Source organism: Austrofundulus limnaeus, unplaced genomic scaffold, assembly GCF_001266775.1.
Source record: "Austrofundulus limnaeus strain Quisiro unplaced genomic scaffold, Austrofundulus_limnaeus-1.0 Scaffold42, whole genome shotgun sequence".
Lineage (NCBI taxonomy): Eukaryota > Metazoa > Chordata > Actinopteri > Cyprinodontiformes > Rivulidae > Austrofundulus > Austrofundulus limnaeus.
The window spans coordinates 1872210-1893476 of record NW_013952444.1 but is presented as its reverse complement, the minus strand read 5'-3'; the positions used below and the strand labels follow the sequence as shown (position 1 = coordinate 1893476).

Sequence of the window (21267 nt, the reverse complement as noted above, 5' to 3'; positions counted from 1 at the left end):
GTATGAAGGTGAGGAAGCCATCTTTTTTTAAAACTAAAAAAACAACAAAAATAGAGTAATTCAAATGAAAATAAATGTTTTTTTTTTTATTGGAGCTCACAGTTAACTCTTTAACAATCCATCGTGTAAATCACTCTTAGTTCTCGACAGCATCAAAACAATGATGGGAGAAGAAAATGTGTCTCACCTAAGATCGCAGTCGGCACAAAAGGATCTGCTCAAACCCCAGAAAAAGTGCAGAAATTGGAAGAGGAAAGAGAGTAAGTAAAAGACAGGAAAAAAACAACCACATCAACAGAAAAAAAAACACTTGTTTTTTTTCTTTTGGTTTTCTGCCAAACAAAATACCAAGAAATGGATCATAATTTCTGGAAAAGCTAATTATACAGTAAGTTTAGTTGATTATAAATCTCACTGCCCTTTACTCCATCTAATCAATGGGCTGTGAAGTAATTACATAAGACACACAATTATGGATATTATTCGAAGCTTTAATTGTTCAACTCAAATCCGACTTCTCCAAGTGCCATAAAACAACAAGAACTGCAGCAGGAGGGTGGAAAAAGTCATCCTGGGTTAATTTGTCTGCTTTTTCATTTGTGAAATCATTTTTAAAGTTTTAAAGCACAGATTAAATGTGTCGACACTGGTGCGTCACATTACAGAACTGGCTTGTAAATTATATTAAGCCGGAACGTGAAACTCATTAAAACTTAAAAAATAATAATAATAAWAAAACACACAACGTTGGCTCTTATTCATCTGTTGTGACAGCTAATTTTCCATGTTTCATAATAGCTGAATTTGTCAACGTTGCTGCTCAGGCTGAGAAAAGGAGCGCTTTGTTTTCTGCATGCAGGAAGGAGGAGCCGAGGAAAGAGCTCACGTTTACCTGGGTAGTAGGAGTTGGTGGGGATGGTTGAAGTCAGAGAGTTGCCTTTTGGCAGCGTGAAGGAGGACGGCGACGATCCAACTACAGGCGGAGGGGAAAAAGTATTAATAATTGAAATATTAACAGAAGACATATGTAAAAACACACTTCTTGCTTTTTTTTTTACTGTAAAAGATCATCTGAAATGTCCTCACTTACCTCCAGTTAAAAGCTGCTCTGCAGACACAAACATTTATTTCGCTGCATTACGTTGGCTACAGAAATCCCAGAGACCTTGAGCAAACTGAATTAAAACATCTCCTGCTACGCGTGGCCACAAACCACCAGAGCTAGGTGATAATGTGTATGTTTGTGTGACCCCAAAACACCAGAGGAGTAAAATTTAATTCAATCACTGGAAACAGAGTTGATTTGATTCATTTTTTTTGCACATCCTGCCTTCATTAGCATCTTTGAAACATCCTGAATGTGAAAACACAAAAGGGTTTAGTCTCTTTTTTCCTGCTTTAATTCAGCTTTAGGTCTCATTTAGTCCATTTTTTAAAGAAGTAACACCACTGTGACAACTGCAGCAAATCCTCCAAGGACACGCCGCCCTTGTTTTTCTGGACTCTGTTTTGCTGCGTGGAGGGTGCTTATTATCCAGATCTACTCCAAGACCTGGTGTCCTCTGAGTCCTTCCTGTCCCTGCAGTGTGTCTCTCCACAACACATGTGGCATTTTGAGCTTCTGTGACTCGTGAACTGTCAGATGTGCAAACAGTACTGTTATATTCACTTTCAGTAATTTTACAACTAGCTTCACTTTGCACAAAAAGTAAGTAAATGTGTGTTTGGTAAATGATTTCTTCTTGACAATAAATCTTATAATTAGAAGAACTGGGGGGGGGGGTGGCGACCTCTGTGCCCTTTCCTGGATCTGCTCTGGTATGGCGGGTGCCGGTGGGGCCCATGAGTTTATCGCTGCTGGCCCCAGGGGCTGTGTGTGTGGTCGCTGGGGGGACAGTTCTCTCCTATGGTCTGATCTGGGGGGTGGGTGGGCGGATCTTCCCGTGCGGGTGCCCCTTGGGGCTCTGTGCCCGGGATTCCTCTCGGGCTTTTGGGCTCTGGTCTTCCCTATGTCTGCCTCATGTCTTGGGGTTTGGGTCTCCGGTCCTCCACAGTCACTATTAAATATTCCATTGGAGAAATCTTGTATATACACGCATGTTCACAACTGCTCACAGACAGATGCTCTGATCCGGGGGGTTCTGACTGGTCACTGAGTGTGTATATATGTCTATGTGTATATACAGACAATATTTATGAATGTAGGCATGTATGTATGTAAATCTTTATGTATGTATGGGTATGTGTATATTTTTATATATGCCCTCCATGTATTTATCCATTTATTTTTCAGGTGAGCGGACAGATGTTGGGTGTGTGGTCCTGTGCTTTGTTGGTGTATATTTAATATACTTCTAATCGCCATTTCAATCTTTCTATCTTTCTAATTACTTCTCTCTGTTTTTCTCTCTGTCTCTATTTTCTCTTCACTTAAAAAAAGTCACTGATGATGAAGAAATAAATAAAATAATATTTGGTTTCGTTTTCTACTGAAGTGACGAAAAAAAAAGATGCCGGGGGGGGGGGGGGGGAGACCAGAAGCTCAAAACAAGTGCCAATAACAGCAGAATAAGCTGTTTGGCTGAGAAGATTTGGTAACTTTTTCATATGTGCAACCCACATTCTCAGCTTTATTGCTCATTCCACAAAGGCATGTTCCTTACAAATGTGACACCATTTAAAAGGGACATTGACAGGTTCTCCAACAAGGTTTGTACAGTAGGCACCAGGCATCGAAGACGATGGGTCCACACTATCCTTCCAGTAGTTTCTGTAATCTCCTTAGATGTCTTCTCAACACGTTCTCACTCCCGACTCATCAACATATTGATAGGGATAGGCTGTATAGGGCTAATGGAAGTTAAATTTAAGGTCTGGGATGGTTAGCTGTCGTGCATTTCCTACTCTTTCGTTAAGAACTGACGCGAGGTGGGTACCCAACGCATCCAAAACTGGATGCAGAGGGCTACCTGACCAACCGTCAATATGTTGACGAGTCGGGAGTGAAAATGGGTTGGTTTTCTCTGCTTGATGCCAATGATTTGACCCTTCTCAAACAGACTGACATCTTTTCCACAATCACAGGATGTGTCTTTCCACATGGGTATTTAAGAAATGAGAAACAACTCATTGCACCAGTTGGGGTCAAAGAACTTGTTGCCAGTTGAAAGATAATTGCCCATGCAGTAATTATCCAATAGTAGGTTTGTGCCTATTTGCTTAGTTAAATCCAGGTGGCAACTTTTGATTTATTTTTTTGGCCAGGCTGTGTATTTTCTCTCAAAGATGCTAACTTTTTTTTGGTTTGAAATGAGGTTAGTGTGAAAACAGACTGATAAGGACAGCTTTATGAGTTTGCAAACTGCCTTTCCTCTTGTTGGGGGAAAGTCCGCTGTGGTTTAGTGGTAGAGCGGCCGACATAGGACCAGAGAGTCGTGGGTTTGATTCCTTGCCATGGCCATGTGTTGTGGTGTCCTTGAGCCAGACACACGCTCCCTAACTTCTACCCCACTATCTTAACAAGCTGCTCACTGCTCCACTTGGGTTTATCTCATGTGTGATGGGTCTCCACTCCACCAACGTTTTATTTTTCTCAAATTGAAAGTTTACTGTTATTATTTGACCATTTTTAAGGTGGAGCCTGTAAATAAATAGACGCTAGCTAAATACTTTCACATTTCTTTACTCATGTCGGCTGATAGTTTATCACTGATGGTTCAAACTGTTTCCTGGAGCCTCTGCTGCTTTTAGCACATGAAGCCTTTCTCCAAGAGCCCCTTGAGGCCTCGGCAGGTTCCATAGGACACCGTTTTGTAAGAAATATACGTGTTCAAAGACTGAAGCCAATATAAAACCACCACTGTTAAATAATATGATTTTTAGAAGGAATAAAACCATACAAAACCAGAATTCTGGAGTGGGGGTTTATTGTCACCGGAGCTGACAGGAAACCACACACTGCCTACAAACCAGGAAGTTGATCCATTTATACAGGGTCTTCAATGCCCGCGTTCGCCCCCTACTGACCTACGGCTGAATCACAGGCATTCATACAAAATTCTCACCTACTGTTCTCATAACAGTTAAATATGTGTTGTTATATTATTCGGACATGTAACTAATCTATATTAATCAAAACCTAATAGATCAAACATTGTCAACATTAAAAAATATAGTGTTGTGTTTTTAACATCAGTACTAACCTCTAATAAATAAAAATTTCTTCAGTTTGACAAAAAAAGACGGACCATTTTTAATATCTCTTTTTTTAAATGAAAACCGAATGACTAAAAAGCACACTGACACTTTTGAGGAAAAAAAAGTTTTGAAAAAAATGTGTTTGTGGCCACATTAAAATCCTAATTTGTGCTTACATGTGTAATGCAGAGCTTAACTATAATCTGTATGTGGGCATATAAGCTGCAATCAATGTGTCCCTGGACTGTCATCGTTCCATCCTTCAGCATCAACACGACTGCCAAACCAAAACGGGGTTTGGGTAATGAGAGCCGGTTGGTTCAGGAAAAGAACCTGTCATCCATGATGTCTGGAGCTGGAGTGACACTCCTGACAGTAATCTAAGGTCAGAGAGGGCAGACAGAGTCAGAAATGATGCGTTGAAATCGGCGCAGGGGCCGGTTTCGAGCCTCTCCACTAACAGACGGTTAATTAAGGTCAGAGCATCTTTGGGGGCTCAGCTCCTGGAGGGGTGCAGAGACAGAGGCTGCTGTGGATTTTTAATCTGCTGCTTTTGGCTGGGATTAGAGCAGGTCAAGCTCCGGGTGCCGTTCTAGTTCGACAAAGTATTGAGTTTAACCTGGGACAGAGGCGAATGAATAGATTTGCGTCAGGAGAACAAGTGCAGTGTCTTTAATGACTTGCGCGCAGCGTGGCGCTGAGTTTACGACCTCATGCCAGACTTCATGTGCCTCTAATGTTTACTGAGAAGCTTTCAGGTCAGCTTTGGGATTTTCAGGACGTCTTGATTATTGATCCACTCCCACCAGACGTTAACAAGCTTTACCACAACCGCTGAACACAGGAATCGTAGAGGAATTATTTTGTATAAATTACACATTGCAGGTTTAGATTTGAAAAGAATTGGACAAATAAAAATAATAAAAATAAATGGTTTTGTAAAAGAAACACCAGAGAGCTCATGAGGCAGAATTTTTTAATAATAAAAAATATCCTACAGTTTTTTTTTATTCAAATCGTTTCTTTAAAGTGAAAATAAAAGTAAAATCCCTTCATTTATTCTATCAAAGCAGTTCCTCTTCTGACTTGGACGAACTCTTGGAACAACAGAGAATTTTTGAAGCAGAGCAGCTAAAGACAAATCATTTGTACAGACTGATAAAAGTCTGATATAGAATAGAAATAAATCAAAAACAAAAGAGGTTTTATGGCGGTTCTTCATTAAAAATACATTGTGTGCTGTAATTTATTCAGCTGGATGGGATAATTGATAGAAAATGAAAAGAAAACTGAATGTTAATGAGAAGAATTTACACTTAGAGACTTCACTAGTTTTCATATTCCTAGTTTCTACAAGATTTATTTTTAATTTGTTTATAAATTCGCTCAATTTCTATTGCCCATACTGATGTTTTTCTTTAGATTTATTTCCGAGATTAAAGTTGTTTTTTCTCTAAATGAGCCATTTAACAATTGTAGTATGTAAACCGAGTGATGCTATGCTTCAAAACATTGTTTTTATGATATTATCTTAAAATAATAAACTATTAATGTAATTATCTTGAGATTAAGTTTTTTGATAAACTTGTAATATTTTGTGTTATTTCATCTTATAAATGTTTAATTTTAGAAATGCTTTTAAACGATGTTAAAGTTAGCATCTGATTTAAGCTGGATAAGGAACATGCAGTGACAGCCATTGTAAATTAGGGATGGACAATTGGTGGCCCATTGGCCAAATCCAGCCGGCGGGTGACTTCCGTTGGGTCCCTTACTTTAAAAATCACTTAAAGCAGAGCTTAGATTACTTTTTGAAAATTACAAAAATGTATACAAATGTCTCAGTGGCACTGGATTGGTTGTAATGTATATGTTCGGCACTAGATGGCGCCTTCAAGGCAGACGCTACCTCGCGCACTCGTTGAACACAGAGAGACGTTTTGCCACGGCTAAGAACGGAGGGAAGAAAACCGGACAGAGAAAATCCCAAGTTTCAGATGAAATGGGAGGTAGCTTATCTGTTCACAGAGTTTCAAGGCAAACCTGTGCTTCGTTTGCTTATGAAGGATTTTAATATGTTATCATTACGACATGTTGCACAAAGCTAAATATGAGAAGTACATAAACAACAACGACTTTTTACCAGAACCAGAATCATGCAGGAGTCTGAACTCTACACATCTTATACCGTTGCACTTCATCTTGCTATAGTTGTTTGCTTCAAACGTTTTGTATTAATATATATTAAACAGGAGTACAAATGTTATACATGCATTTGAGCATGAAATATGTTAAGTTACTGCACTGTATGTTGGTTTAATAAACACATAAATACAAACATTATTAAAATGACAGTTGTATTACATTTGGGTAAGTCTGCAGTGCTCTGTGGTTTTATGAGTGTCAGCAACAAATTGTGGCCCTTCCATAATTAAAGTTGCCCATCCCTGTACCCAATAATGAGTGTAATATAATAACTACTCATCTTCTCACTAAATCTCACGATCATGAGAAAATAAAGCTTGTTATGTTGTCATGTGGAGAGAACATGAAACCACTTTCTCCATATAACAGAATAAAACTAGTCTATCTTGTTAAAATCCAACTGATTATCTCAAGAAAATCAGATCAAATTTAAAAACCACAGCTCTCAGCTTCCGTACTCTGATGTTATCGGGTTTGTTTTCAGCAGATCAGGCTCGATGAATTGCCCCCATCCGGCTTGGTGTGTGTGTGTGTGTGTGAATTCACGCTCGGGGGGGCGGGGCCACCTTACCTCGGCCGTTGACGGTGAGGGCGCACTCGCTGCGGCCGTTGAGCGTGAGCGCGCACTCGCTGCGGCCGTTGAGCGTGAGCGCGCACTCGCTGCGCGCGTTCAGCGTGAGCGCGCACTCGCTGCGCGTGTTCAGCGTGTGGCTGTGGGTGTCCATGAAGGACAGCGCCTCGTCGCAGTTGGTCCCCTGCTCCGTGTAGCTCTTGTCCATGGAGTTGACCATCACCGTCATCTCCTGCCGGGTGCTGCTCAGGGTCTCCTTGCGCTTTTTGGCCAATTTCCTTCACGGCGGAGAGGAAGGTGGTGGGAGGAGGGGCGGTGGGGGGACATAAAAACAATCAATCAGACAAAAACAGCAGTGATGATCCTGAAATTGATCTGATATGAAGCTGGCAGCAATGACTCATAGATGTAATGAGATAGCAGGGCTAATGTTCCCCAGGCTGACATCAGGCTTTATTAGGCACCAGAGTAGGAAAAATAAAATCTGTAACTCCTTGAGGAGGAGGAAAAGGTGTGACACTCTAACCCAAATACATCAGTGGCCCCTGATGATTTAAAATTAGCTGATCGTATTTTGGAGGAGAAGCATTAAGAGTTGTGAACACTGAACTCAAACAGTCAACCTGCTTTTATTGACCTACTTCAGGTTTGATGCGTTGGACCCTACAAACAATCTGCTCCTGAGCAAACACCACTACATCTTTGTATTCACACTAAACACAAATCCATACAGAGAAACACAAAAACACACCATTAGGAAACAGATTTTTCTTTTGTGCAGCCTGATGAAACACAAAATTAGATTCAGGACTGTCTACCTGTATGAGGCTCAAGCTGCACGATCATTACTCGACTATTGTAAAACATTAAAGTAATGATCCAGAAGGTTTGTTTTTTCGTGCACTTAGTTTTAAAACAACAAACTTTCTGTTTGACTCCAGACTCTCAGACAATTGTTCTGATTGATTTTTAAGGTGTCTCGCAGTTTTCTTATACAAAGAAACCTTTCATTGATTTCTCAGGCGGCATGCTGTGAGGCAGGAAGAAGTTGGGTTTTTGGTCCATAATCGTGACCCCACTGCAGGTACATTCTCCCTATAAACAGGTGGCTTTAGTCTTATTAAATGTATGAATGCATGGTAATGAATGAGACTGTTTGCAACACATACATGGACTTAGTTGTTGGTAGATGGTCATTTAAGTGGATTTCTACAACTACTGTTTTCCCCAAAATAAGAGCATCTAACCCAAAAACATGTCCATTATTAAGATATTACTTCAACCTATTAAGATCTGTGCTTCTGTTTGATTATTTACTATGTTTTTTGTTCTGTTTCTTGTATTTCTGGTGAGTGTTCCTCTGTTGTGACACGCCCACCTGCACCTGATCCTGTTCATCCCTGCACAGACGTCAGTGGTTTTGGTTCTTTGAGTTGATCTTTCCCTGTTGGTTTGTCAGTTTGCTGCCTCAAAGCCTTTTTTGTTTATAATTAAAAGTAAGTTTGTTTTAGTAAATCAGTGCCCGAAAGGTGTTTGTCTGCACTTTTGGGTCAAAATCACCATTAATCACGACGAAACCTTGTTCAGACCTCCACCTTGTTTATGGCATCTTGTGACAAATGCAATATCCCAGTACTAGTCAAGGGGATATTTGTACATTTTTGAAAGAATACAAACTTAAGAAAAGCCCTCTGGGATTGAAAATTCAAGTTGGCCACCTTACCTAAATCCAAATGACTGAGAAAAAAAAAAAAAAAAAAAAAAAAAACGCCACCCTGGCCACCCCTCTGGCTCCGCCCCTGTGTTTAAGCAATAAGTTGATCACGTCAGCAGTAGTCTAAATCACAGCAATCTATGTTAATACAATCAAGGTGTAAAAGTTATTTTATCTCACAGCACAGAGCTTAAACATCTAACTCACAAAGCTGCTAACAATGTTCCTTATATAGATATGAAGCTGGAGGGTGCTGCACTTTCAGTTCAGCTCCTCAGACAGTATATGCATGCTGTAACTTAAAAATCTAATGTCTGTAATCCAGTCATTGTTGCAGATGTTGAGCTAAAGCTTGGTGTGATAGTAGCTGAGCTCTGGCTGCACAGGATCTTTTGTCTTAAATGTGTTTCTGTAGTTACACTATTGCAATATTTCATGAGAGTTGAAGGTTCGATCCGAATGGTTACAACTCTGTCATTTCTCGGCATGATCTCAGTCTGAAAGTCTAAAAGTGACAGGCGATCACAATTCCTAGCAATATTAGTCGTTCTTCACCTTTAATACCACAGAGGTAGAAAAGTTGTTTGCATGAAATAGTTTTACGATGTCAGTAAATCTTGCATTATAATGTCATCCTGAAGAGTTGACTCTCAGTTTTTTTGAGTCACAGAAGAAAAGCAAACAGCTTGAGCCCTGCAGCAGTAACCGTATCTGATGCCTGCTGCTGCTCTGTAGCTGGTGGGGAGCGAGTGGTGTAAAAATTAACTATGGCAACCCTCACACTGATTCTCGCACTTTGTTACTCTCTGTGTGACCTCCCCTCCCCCCTCCTTTTCCCTATTTGAAGTGAAGCCTCTCTCGTGGACAACTGCTGTCTAATGATGCTTCCCTGCTGCTTTGTTTTCGCAAATCTCCTCTGTTTATTCAATTTTGTCACTGTCTCGTGCCATATGGCAACAGGCTCCCGCTGCCTTCAAACAGTCATTTGCTCCGAAGGCCGCGACGTGAAGCTAATAGTGGAGCCATTCTTCAGAAAGCCGAGTGACAAAGTAGTGACTTTTTTTTTTACACTGGACCCACTTTTTGTTTTTTTTTCTTCCTGCCTTTAATCTGCAATTAGAGCCGGGAACAAAATGGCAATCTTGTCGCTCCTCTTTCCCTCCCCATTATAGCTTCATAAAGTAGTAAGGAGTGAGGAGGGGGTAGAACTGCGCATACCCCAGGCAATATTAGGACTGATTCAGCACTGTGTGCGCTCACCGAGAAGACTATTAGGAGCGACTAGAAGCCAGGTTTTAAAAACTGTACCACTGTTCTTATTTCTGCGTCTGCAAAAAAAAACAACAACTTGGATTTCCGCTCTCCTGGCCCGTGTGGCAGCTGAAGCGAGAGCGTTGAAGATAAATGAGGCTATGCAGACACCAGTGCCAAAAATGAGGGAAAGTGCCAGCGATCCTGGGATGTTTGTAAGGCGCCGTGGGTGTTAGATGAAGATTAATTGGCATGCTATTCTCTCCTCATTTGTGAAAGTGAAAAAGAAAATTAATGATAGAGGACTGTAATACAGGGTTTGATGTGCTGAGAAAGATGGTGAAAGGAAGTGTACAGTGGATTGTTGTGGATGTTGATGAATGAGGCCATTTGTAATATCCCCAGATTGCTGTTGAAAAGCAGCAAGCTGAAAGATTTGAAGAAATTTATAGCAGCATGCTCAACAATAACACCAGAATCTTCTGACTAAATGAATTGACTTTTATTGAGAACATGAGACAGACAGATGGCACTGGTGTTGGTAGAAAGTAAGTCTTCTGGTAGTGTTATGCAACTGGAAATAACTGCAAAATAAATCATAAACTCCTGATTGTACGTTAAAGGTGGTGGTGGGGGGGGTGTTATGAGTTTTATATCATGCTTTGATGTCATGTCAAAACATACCCAGAGTGTTGGTTTGACTCGTTCATGCATGTTTGAGAAATCCTTGAATCTCCTGTGGTAGCCATGTGGAGCTGCCTGGTATAAAGCACCGCCTATTTACCCGAAGCTCCTCCCTGAAGCTCAGTTTGCAGCAGAGCTCCCGTCCCACAGAGCACGAATAAGGTTCAAATGTATCGTGAGTTGCCATTTTCCAAAAAGCGATATTATATAATGCTGCTTCTTTTTTTTAAACAACAAATTAAAACATTCCTTTGAACAGTGGTAAACAGCATGAAGAACTGTTGAAACGACGTGCTGAAGTGGGAGTGTCGGAAACGGTAGGAGGTTCTTAAAGGGACAGAGTTCAATTTCAAGGTGTTTAGATAGACTACAGAGAATTTATTTTTGATGTGAACATTTCCATAACAACTAAAGGTAACAGTCATTTGATTGTGGTATGAACTGATACACCCACCCCTCTTTAATAAACTTTCAGATTCTTTGGGTTGATATTTAAACCTGACTAACTTTTAAACTTAACTCTATTCAAGACAACTGCCACAGCCACTTGAGCTCAGAAAACACAAACCTCAGCTAATGAGGAGCTAGAGCTTGGTGAGGTGGTAGCTTAGCATGTAGCTAACAGATAATGAGTATACAGGTGCTGGTCATAAAATTAGAATATCATGAAAAAGTAGATTTATTTCAGTAATTCCATTTAAAAAGTGAAACTTGTACATTATATTCATACATTACACACAAACTCATATATTTCAAATGTTTATTTCGTTTAATTTTGATGATTACAAATGACAACAAATGAAAATCTCAAATTCAGCATATCAGAAAATTAGAATCTTGTGAAAAGGTTCAAAATGGATGGCACCTGGTACCACACTCTAATCAGCTAATTAACTCAAACCACCTGCAAAGGCCTTTAAATGGTCTTTCAGTCTAGTTCTATAGGCTACACAATCATGGGGAAGACTGCTGACTTGACAGTTGTCCAAAAGATGACCATCGACACCTTGCACAAGGAGGGCAAGACACAAAAGGTCATCGCTAAAGAGGCTGGCTGTTCACAGAGCTCTGTGTCCAAGCACATTAATAGAGAGGCGAAGGGAAGGAAAAGATGTGGTCAAAAAAAATGTACAAACAAGAGAGATAACCGCACCCTGGAGAGGATTGTGAAACAAAACCCATTCAAAAATGTGGGGGAGATTCACAAAGAGTGGACTGCAGCTGGAGTGAGTGCTTCAAGAACCACCACACACAGACGTATGAAAGACATGGGTTTCTGCTGTCGCATTCCTTGTGTCAAGCCACTCTTGAACCACAGACAGCGTCAGAAGCGTCTTGCCTGGGCTACAGAGAAACAGGACTGGACTGCTGGTGAGTGGTCCAAAGTCATGTTCTCTGATGAAAGTAAATTTTGCATTTCCTTTGGAAATCAAGGTCCCAGAGTCTGGAGGAATAGAAGAGAGGCACTTCATCCACGTTGCTTGAAGTCCAGTGTAAAGTTTCCACAGTCAGTGATGGTTTGGGGTGCCATGTCATCTGCTGGTGTTGGTCCATTGTGTTTTCTGAGGTCCAGGGTCAACGCAGCCACATACCAGGAAGTTTTAGAGCACTTCATGCTTCCTGCTGCTGACCAACTTTTTGGAGATGCAGATTTCATTTTCCAACAGGACTTGGCACCTGCACACAGTGCCAAAGCTACCAGTACCTGGTTGAACGACCATGGTATCCCTGTTCTTAATTGGCCAGCAAACTCTCCTGACCTTAACCCCATAGAAAATCTATGGGATATTGTGAAGAAGAAGATGCAATACACCAGACCCAACAATTCAGAAGAGCTAAAAGCCACTATTAGAGCAACCTGGGCTATCATAACACCTGAGCAGTGCCACAGACTGATCGACTCCATGCCACGCCGCATTGCTGCAGTAATACAGGCCAAAGGAGCCCCAACTAAATACTGAGTGCTGTACATGCTCATACTTTTCATGTTCATACTTTTCAGTTGGCCAACATTTCTATAAATCCTTTGTTTTTATTGGTCTTCAGTAATATTCTAATTTTCTGATATGCTGAATTTGAGATTTTCATTTGTTGTCATTTGTAATCATCAAAATTAAACGAAATAAACATTTGAAAAATATGAGTTTGTGTGTAATGTATGAATATAATATACAAGTTTCACTTTTTAAATGGAATTACTGAAATAAATCTACTTTTTCATGATATTCTAATTTTATGACCAGCACCTGTAATGAGCTAGAGCTTGCTGTGGTGGTAGCTTAGCATGTAGCTAACAGATAATGAGTATAATGAGCTAGAGCTTGCTGTGGTGGTAGCTTAGCATGTAGCTAACAGTTTTTGAGGGCAATAGTAAAGCAGTCGTGCCTGAGAAGCCTACACACATACTCCAGTCACGAACAGATCACAAATGAAGCAGCTAAACTGCATGACAGCACACACTATAGGGTTTGACCAAAAATGCCAATGACTTGTGTAACTTTATAGCATAAATAATCTCAAACTCAAACATAAAAGGCAGAGTGTGATATGCATTCCTTCAAGGAGTGCTAGCGCTGTAATTAGAAATTGTTTTAGCCGGGTACACAACAGGCGTGGCACATTTAGGAGCTCCCAACTCAGAGAGTTCAGCCACAATAAAAAAGATTTTTATGTCAGACCGGCAGAATGTGTGTTCGGCGGGAGTTAACGCTGCGGAGGCTTTCTGAAAGAAGAGCTTCAAAAACCTCCAGCTCAGCGTGGCGGGTCTTGTTTCAGTCTGAAACCTTGTGACATCGTGACAAAGACGGCTTCATTAGATGTTCCTCGCACATCAGTGGAGCGTGTTTGTTTACGCTGACTGACGTCCAGCACGGAGGGGCGACAGAATGGTCTTTGATTAACCCAGTGGGGGCGTTTCAGTGCTTGTTTCTACCTAACTCAACCCTAACTATCCAGGTTTTGCATGTTTGTGTGTGATCATTGTAAGGTTTAAATGCACGGCCCTAGAAAATGGTACTAATTCTTTTGGTGTAACGTTTTCCATGTCTGCTCCTCCTGCAGGTGGTGGGCTCACATGAAGGTGAACTTATGTAACATTCAGAATGAGTTGGATTTACTGTAGTTGCACTAACATGTCAAATGATGCTGTTTTAACATTATGTTTCTAGAACTCAGTTTTTGCAAGTTTGAGCTTTAAAGGGGACACGTCATGCAAAATCCACTTATTTTTTTAAATACATGTTGTTTATTTGGAGTCTCTAGGAGTGCAGAAAAGTTGAAAATAATTTCTCATGGTGCTGCGTGTATATCTTTATTTTTTGTTAGGGTTATATTTTTAAACTTGTTTAGTTTTCTCTATTTTTGATGACATTTTATGAATTATTACATCACCGTATTTGTGACGAAACATCTAAATAAGGTCTGGACTTACCCACTCATCTGGCCCTCCGTCATCTTTTAATTTGTGATTAAAATGTTTCTGCGCAGCTACGTATATAGTCATAAAACCCCTCTATCAAACTGGAAATCTGGAAGCTGGAGGGGGCGGGGTTTGAAGCACCTTGTTTTGATTTAAAGAGACAGCCTCAAAACGAGTTGATCTGAGACACACCTCCGAAAAAGGGGTGAGAGAGGGGCTTGTGGAGTTACAAAAAGGAGGAATTCAGACCAAAGAACTGCAGTTCCACTTTAAATGGAGCCCAACTGAATGATTTAAATGTGAAAAAGAAGGATTTATGTCTCCTTTAACAGAAACATAATTACCCTCACAAAGCTACATTTATTTACACCTTCACTGACTTGACACCGTCTGTGTTTCTCCTAAATTTAGCTTTAGACAGAACATTTTTTGTGAGCGATACACTGACTTACAATGTGCCCATTTAAACCAGAGCCTTTCGTGCATGACATCCCCTCAGCCCGCTCGAGGTGCTCTTCCTCTTCCTCATCAACATTCAGAGTTTGTAGGTACAAAACTCTGCGAGGCTTGTACCAATTAATGTGATTCTTGCTGCATGTTCGACTTGTAAAGTTTAATGAAGGTGTCTGCCCCAAGCACTTTCTCTTATACATCCTGCATTTAGTACAATCCTCCTCCCTGACACCGAGTGCAACGGAATGATTATTAAAAATGACATTTATGGAAAAAAATTAGACAAATTATTCACATGAGTATAACCCCCCCCCCCCCACACCAAATAAAAGAGCAAACCAAATACTCAGCAAAGTTTTATATAAACACATCCACTGTCTCGTTTTACTAAAGTTTTTCACATTGCTATAGTAATGAAAAAAGCAAGAGAATGTACTTTAACCTTTTGAGCAGGTTAATAATTACATATTTTAAGGGATTTACCTGCCAGGCAAATAATGGAACATATACAGTAGTTTTTAAATAAAATTTTTTTAATGAAGCTTCACTTCAAACATGACAACTTGTACCTATTCTTACACTAAATTCATTACTTTTTATTTTAAACAAATATTAAGAAAGTTTTTATTAGGCATAGATCTACAACTGATTAATGTTTGGAGTGGTCGCCACAGATGTCGACCTTTAGAAAAATACAAAAACTGAACTATAACTTGGCCGATTATAGACATTGAATTCAGATTTGATGAGGTAGTAGCTGAGAGTCACTCCCAGCACAGACTCAGCTCCACACAATGTATAACATCTGGTTAAAACTTTATTATTCATTGTTGGCATCAAGCCTGTGTATTTGTTAGCACAATGTCTCACAAACCCATGTATGTTTGAATGAAACTCAAAAAGAAATCAGTGGATGCAAATGAGCCAATTCATGATGGCTGCCACAGCTAAAAATAACTTTTTTAACTTTTTTATAAATATTAAGCTAAAACTTAGCCCATGTGGAGTAGCTGAGGGTCAGACTCAAAACGTACACTGAGAACTAACATGTTGCATAAAAACTGCATCGAACAGCTTTTATAAGATTTGACCAAAACTGTTATAATTTTGTCCCTTGGCAACACAAGATTATTTTTCTTTAAAGTGCTTTTAAATCCTCATTTTTCACATTTAAATCCTTCAGTTGGGCTCTGTATAAAGTGGAACTGCAATGCTTTGGTCTGAATTCTGCCTTATTGTAACTCCACAAGCCCCTCTTTCACCACAGCTGTGTGTCAGATCAACTCATTTTCAGGCTGTCTCTTCAAATTCAAACAAGGCGCTTCAAACCCCGCCCCTCCTCCAGCTTCCAGAATGGTCCATTCTAGTTTGATAGAGGGGTTTAGGACTATAAAGCTGGACAGAAACGTTGTATTTTACAAATGAATTAAAAGATGTCGGGTGTGTTGTCTTGTGTTTTCTTAGTGTATATTTCACATATATTTTAATCTCTCTTTCAATCTTTCCCATTACGTTTCTCCTTTTTCTTCTTAACTAGATTTACTTCTCTAAAAAAAGTCACTGATGATGAAAAACCTACTATTAAGTTCTGTTTTCTACTGAAGTGGCTTAAAAAAGAGATAAAAAGAAAGACGTCAACAAGGGAAAACAGAACGGGTTCAATATATGCCTCAGACAGAATGTAAAGATATCTTTGCAGCACCAGGCGCGACTAAATTAAACTTTTCTGCACTCCTAGAGACTCCAAGCACACAACAAAATGAATTTAATGGTTAAAAAAGTGGATATTACATGATATCATGTCCCTTTTAAAACTCAGGCTTGAAGGTGGCGGGTGATTTGATTTACTTATATGAATGCTAGGCCTTTAATGCCACAGGCTGTAAACTAGCAGGTGATGTATCAGCATTAACATGCATTTTGTATAGCTTTAACCTCTTCAAGGCCTTTTTATTGTGGATGCAAGCAGTTAAAGTTGCAAAAAATATCCACCACTCAATGGCTTTTACTTAGGAAGGATGAGGATGTCTCTGTCTCTTGCCACAGGATCACCTAAGAAACTAGAAAAGCCTTCTCAGTTGTAAAATTTGAAACTTTTCTGTGAAATTCACCTTTTTTATTTGCTATTCAAACAGGAAGTAGAAGGATTTTGTTTATAATGAAGAAAGAATTAAGCTCGAGTTCACATTTGCCCGAGAACATCTGAAGAAAAGAAGTGTTTAATTGCATTAAAATACTCTGTATTCATATCACACACCTGGAGTTCAGAAGCTCAAGCCAAGCCAGACCTATCAGCGGGAAAGTGTCACAGTAAGTGTGTTTTAAACTTCACTTCCCCGCTGCTTGATGGATGAATCGGGCCTCGTGAGAATAAAGCCCCAATCACAACTCCTGCCCGATGCCAATTGATCTCCGCTGTCCCTCAGCAGCAGCATGCAAAGCAGCTGCTGCAGCCACCTGATTAAAAAGCTGTCATATATTTGATCACACATGTAACCGCATTCCTAATGAGCGCTCTGACTGATGTGGAGTTGGGTGCTAGCCCTCACAGCCACCTCTGGCGGTACCTAAAGTGATTTTTTTTATTTTTTTTTGCCATCTGCGGGATTTTCTTAAGCCTTTTAAAGACTTTGATGAATGCATTGGAGCATTAATGGGTTTCATCAATCACAGGGGTGTTGTGAGCTCATAGCTGCCAACAAGGCTCTCATCAGATAAGTTGAGACATTTATCGCCTCTGAGAAGAACGTCTGAAAAAGACTGAACTAGTCTGTTCAGACTACAAACTTTAGCTTCATGGAACGCACGACTGGTTGAACTTAAACAAGCTAATTAGAAGGAAAAGTACTGATAAACACTTCCACTGTAGTGACGGCAGATCAGGATTCAGCTCATTTAACTGAAACGTATTTAAACTTATCTATTTCCTGCAGTACCCTGATATCTTACTTATAACACAAAAGATACACAAAAATAGAGTTGTGCCTAAAACCAACCTTGTATTTTATAGTTCATTAATATGAAGGGACACTTTTACATACAGCGAGTAAAATAAGTATTGAACATGTCACCATTTTTCTCAGTAAATATATTACTAGAGGTGCTAATGACATGAAATTTTCACCAGATGTYGGTAACAACCCAAGTGATCCATACATACAAAAAAATCAAACCATAAATGTCCAGAAATGAAGTTATTTGTAATAATGTGGAATGGCACAGGGAAAAAGTATTGAACACACTTACTGAAATTTATCTAATACTTTGTACAAAAGCCTTTGTTGTCAATGACAGCTTCAAGACGCCTCCTGTATGGAGAAACTAGTGGCATGCATTGCTCAGGTGTGATTTTGGCCCATTCTTCCACACAAACAGTCTTCAAATCTTGAAGGTTTCGTGGACCTCTTCTATGAACTCTGATCTTTAGTTCTTTCCATAGATTTTCTGTTGGATTCAGGTCAGGTGATTGGCTGGGCCATTCCAGCAGCTTTAGTTTCTTTCTCTGAAACCAACTGAGAGTTTCCTTGGCTTTGTGTTTGGGCTCATTGTCTTGCTGAAATGTCCAGCCACGTTTCATCTTCATCATCCTGGTAGATGGAAGCAGATTTTTATCAAGAATGTCTCTGTACATTTTTCCACTCATCCTTCCTTCAATTATTTGAAGTTTGCCAGTACCATATGCTGAAAAACAGCCCCACACCATGATGTTCCCACCTCCAAACTTCACTGTTGGTATGGTGTTTTTGGGCTGATGTGCAGTGCCATTTGACCTCCAAACATGATGTGTATTCTGGCATCCAAACCGTTCAATGTTGGTCTCATCTGACCAGACTATATTCTCCCAGTATTACACAGGCTTGTTTAAATGTTGTGCAGCAAACTTTAAAGGAGCTTCAACATGCTGTTTCTTCAGCAGTGGAGCCTTGCGTGGTGAGAGTGCATACAGGCCATGGTGGTTCAGTGCATTACTTATTGTTTTCTTTGAAACAATCGTACCTGCTAATTCCAGGTCTTTCTGAAGCTCTCCACAAGTGGTCCTTGGCTCTTGGACAACTCTTCTGATAATTCTTTTCACTCCTCTGTCAGAAATCTTGTGAGGAGCACCTGGTCGTGGTCGGTTTATGGTGAAATAATGTTCTTTCCACTTCTGAATTATGGCCCCAACAGTGCTCACTGGAACCTTCAGAAGTTTAGACATTCTTCTGTAACCGATGCCATCATTATGCTTTGCAACAATAAGGTTGTGAAGGTCTTGAGAGAGCTCTTTACTTTTACCCATCATCAGATGGTTCTTGTGTGATACCTGGCCATCATTTGGGACTGAACCAGCTGATATTAACTTGCACTGACAAGGGGCAGGCTTGCTTTCTAATTACTGAGAGCGTTCAGATGGTGTCTTGCCTTTCCATGCCTTTTTACACCTCCCTTTCTTCATGTGTTCAATACTTTTTCCCTGTGCCATTCCACATTATTACAAATACCTTCATTTCTGGACATTTATGGTTTGATTTCTTTGTATGATCACTTGGGTTGTTACCGACATCTGGTGAAAATTTCATGTCATTAGCACCTCTAGTAATATATTTACTGAGAAAAATGGTGACGTGTTCAATACTCATTTCACCCGCTGTATTATTGTCACAAGCTTAGAATAAGTCACTTCCTGTTTGTGATCATGAAGGGTTCTGTTTGACTCCTCAGATTTGTAACCAATATTAGAGGTGTTTAATTCAAAATGTTTGTAGACTCACACATATTAGGGATGTTATTCAAATTAGTTCCCAAATTAAATGTAAACATAGAGATTATGACAGGATCTGCTGGAGGAAAATGTTACCTATCGTTCAGCATAGTGCTGTAAACATCACTTGTGTTGTTTTACTGCCAGTAAAACGGACAGTGTGAGAGTATTAATGACAAAGATCTATCTCATTATTCGTCAGAGGAAAAAAATCAATTGACGATAGTCTGATGAATTTAGGTTCATCATCAGGAGCCAAACAGACATTAAAGCTGGTTGTTAAAGGACATGATGCTTCTAAATCCTTGTTTTTCACATTTAAATCCCTCAGTTGGGTTTATATAAAGTGGGAATGCTTTGGTCTGAATTTTTCCTTATTGTAACTCCACAAGCCCCTCTTTAACCACTTTTCTGAGGTGTGTCTCAGATCGACTCGTTTTGAGGCTGTCTCTTCATATCCTAATGAGGCGTTTCACACCCCGACCCCACTTCAGCTTCCAGACTGGTCCATTTTAGTTTAATAGAGGAGTTTACGACTACATAGCTACGCAGAAACTTTATTTACAAATGAATTAAAAGATGTCAACAAGGGAAGACTTGTCCATCCAGCCTCACATGTTGGAACCAGAGTCTGACCCAGAGCCAGAGGAAAATGGAGACCACTAAATTGTAGCTGGTCCAAACCTTATTTGTTTCATTGCAAAAAACAATGATGTAATAGTTCAGAAAATGTCAGAAAATAGAGAAAACAGAACAAGTTGAAAATTATTACCCAAACAGTAAATAAATATATCTTTGCAGCACCAGGAGGAACTAAATTTAAACTTTATGCACTTCTTGACACTCCAAGTACACAACAAAATGTATTTAATGGCTACAAAAAGTGGATTTTGCATAATAAGTCCTCTAGAGCAGGCTAGCAGCAAGCAAGAAAAGTCTTCTCAAAGTCCAGCTGAATTTTTTCACATTTTACTACAAAATTAAATAATTTTACTGTGTCTACCTGAAACCTGCTGACTTAAAAACATATACTCTAAAATCAAAACCAACACATCAGCCAAGAAATCCTGAACTTATATAGAAGAGTATTGTTTTGGTGCTGGGGTTGTTAATTTCCACTAAAAATCCTTCCTATCTCCATAAACTTCCATGAAATCACAACACCACATACATGTGACAATATAACAGCAAAAACAAAACATAACACCGCTTTTCTTAAAAAAACACTCTTACAACCAACCAATCATTTCCTACTTTGGCCATTGTGTACACTCAGCTTTGAAGACGCCACTGCGCCAAGTCATCGGGGCTTTGTTTTCAAGACAGCTGTGATCTAACATGAGTGACACACCGATAATTCAGAGTAGTATTATCTCCAGGTGAATCCTGAGATGTTCTTTGATGTGAGGCAGCCCCCCATTCTTTCCTCTGATCACAGCCATCTCAAGACAGATTAGTCGGCATCCATCACAAAGACCGTACGCAGGGAGCCTATGAGCTACGGCAGGGAAGGCAGAGCTGCAGAATAAAGCTTCTTTACCGTTAAACGGCGTGATGTGGAATTATTGGATATATTAGGAGCAAACAAAGCAGCGCTGCGGCCTTTGTTTTTACAGGGCTGGAGACGCTGAAATAGAGCTTTGCTGCAAACATCCTGTCAGCTGAAGACACAACTCCAGCATCACCGTCGAGTCAATGGGATGAATGTGCAGCAAACCCCTCGAAAAACATGCTTGCAAACAGAAAAAAGGGGAAAAAGCAGAGGTGCTGCGATGATCGAACAGATGATATGTGTGTGTGGTGGGGGCAGAAAGCAAAACTTAAAATAAAATGATCACATGCATATAGAGTAGGTCATGCTGAAAAAGTTCATGGTAAAATAATGTGAAAATTGCTCGATCTGATAAAATGTTTAAATATATGCACCGCATCTGAAATAATTGCAAAATATTTGGACTAACAAGCCGAAGCCCTGGACACGAGCGTGATAGACATTTCAAAAACTCTAGTTTTGACAAGTCAACAGAGAAGAA

The 21267-nt window shown here is 39.9% G+C and overlaps 1 protein-coding gene across 17 annotated transcripts in view; it reads right to left on the bottom strand.

The window, feature by feature from the left end:
* LOC106516911 (protein tyrosine phosphatase receptor type M) overlaps nucleotides 1–21267 on the bottom strand; it is a 240694-nt gene that overhangs the window by 52134 nt on the left and 167293 nt on the right. For 14 of the 17 annotated variants that reach the window (XM_014007504.1, XM_014007506.1, XM_014007507.1 and 11 more), the window contains 3 exons: nucleotides 6974–7251; nucleotides 893–973; nucleotides 188–214 (listed from right to left, as the gene is read on the bottom strand). In XM_014007504.1, coding sequence (XP_013862958.1) covers nucleotides 188–214; nucleotides 893–973; nucleotides 6974–7251 — 386 coding nt within the window. The remainder of the gene's footprint in view (nucleotides 1–187; nucleotides 215–892; nucleotides 974–6973; nucleotides 7252–21267) is intronic. The other 3 variants (XM_014007513.1, XM_014007514.1, XM_014007520.1) reach the window with 1 other exon arrangement.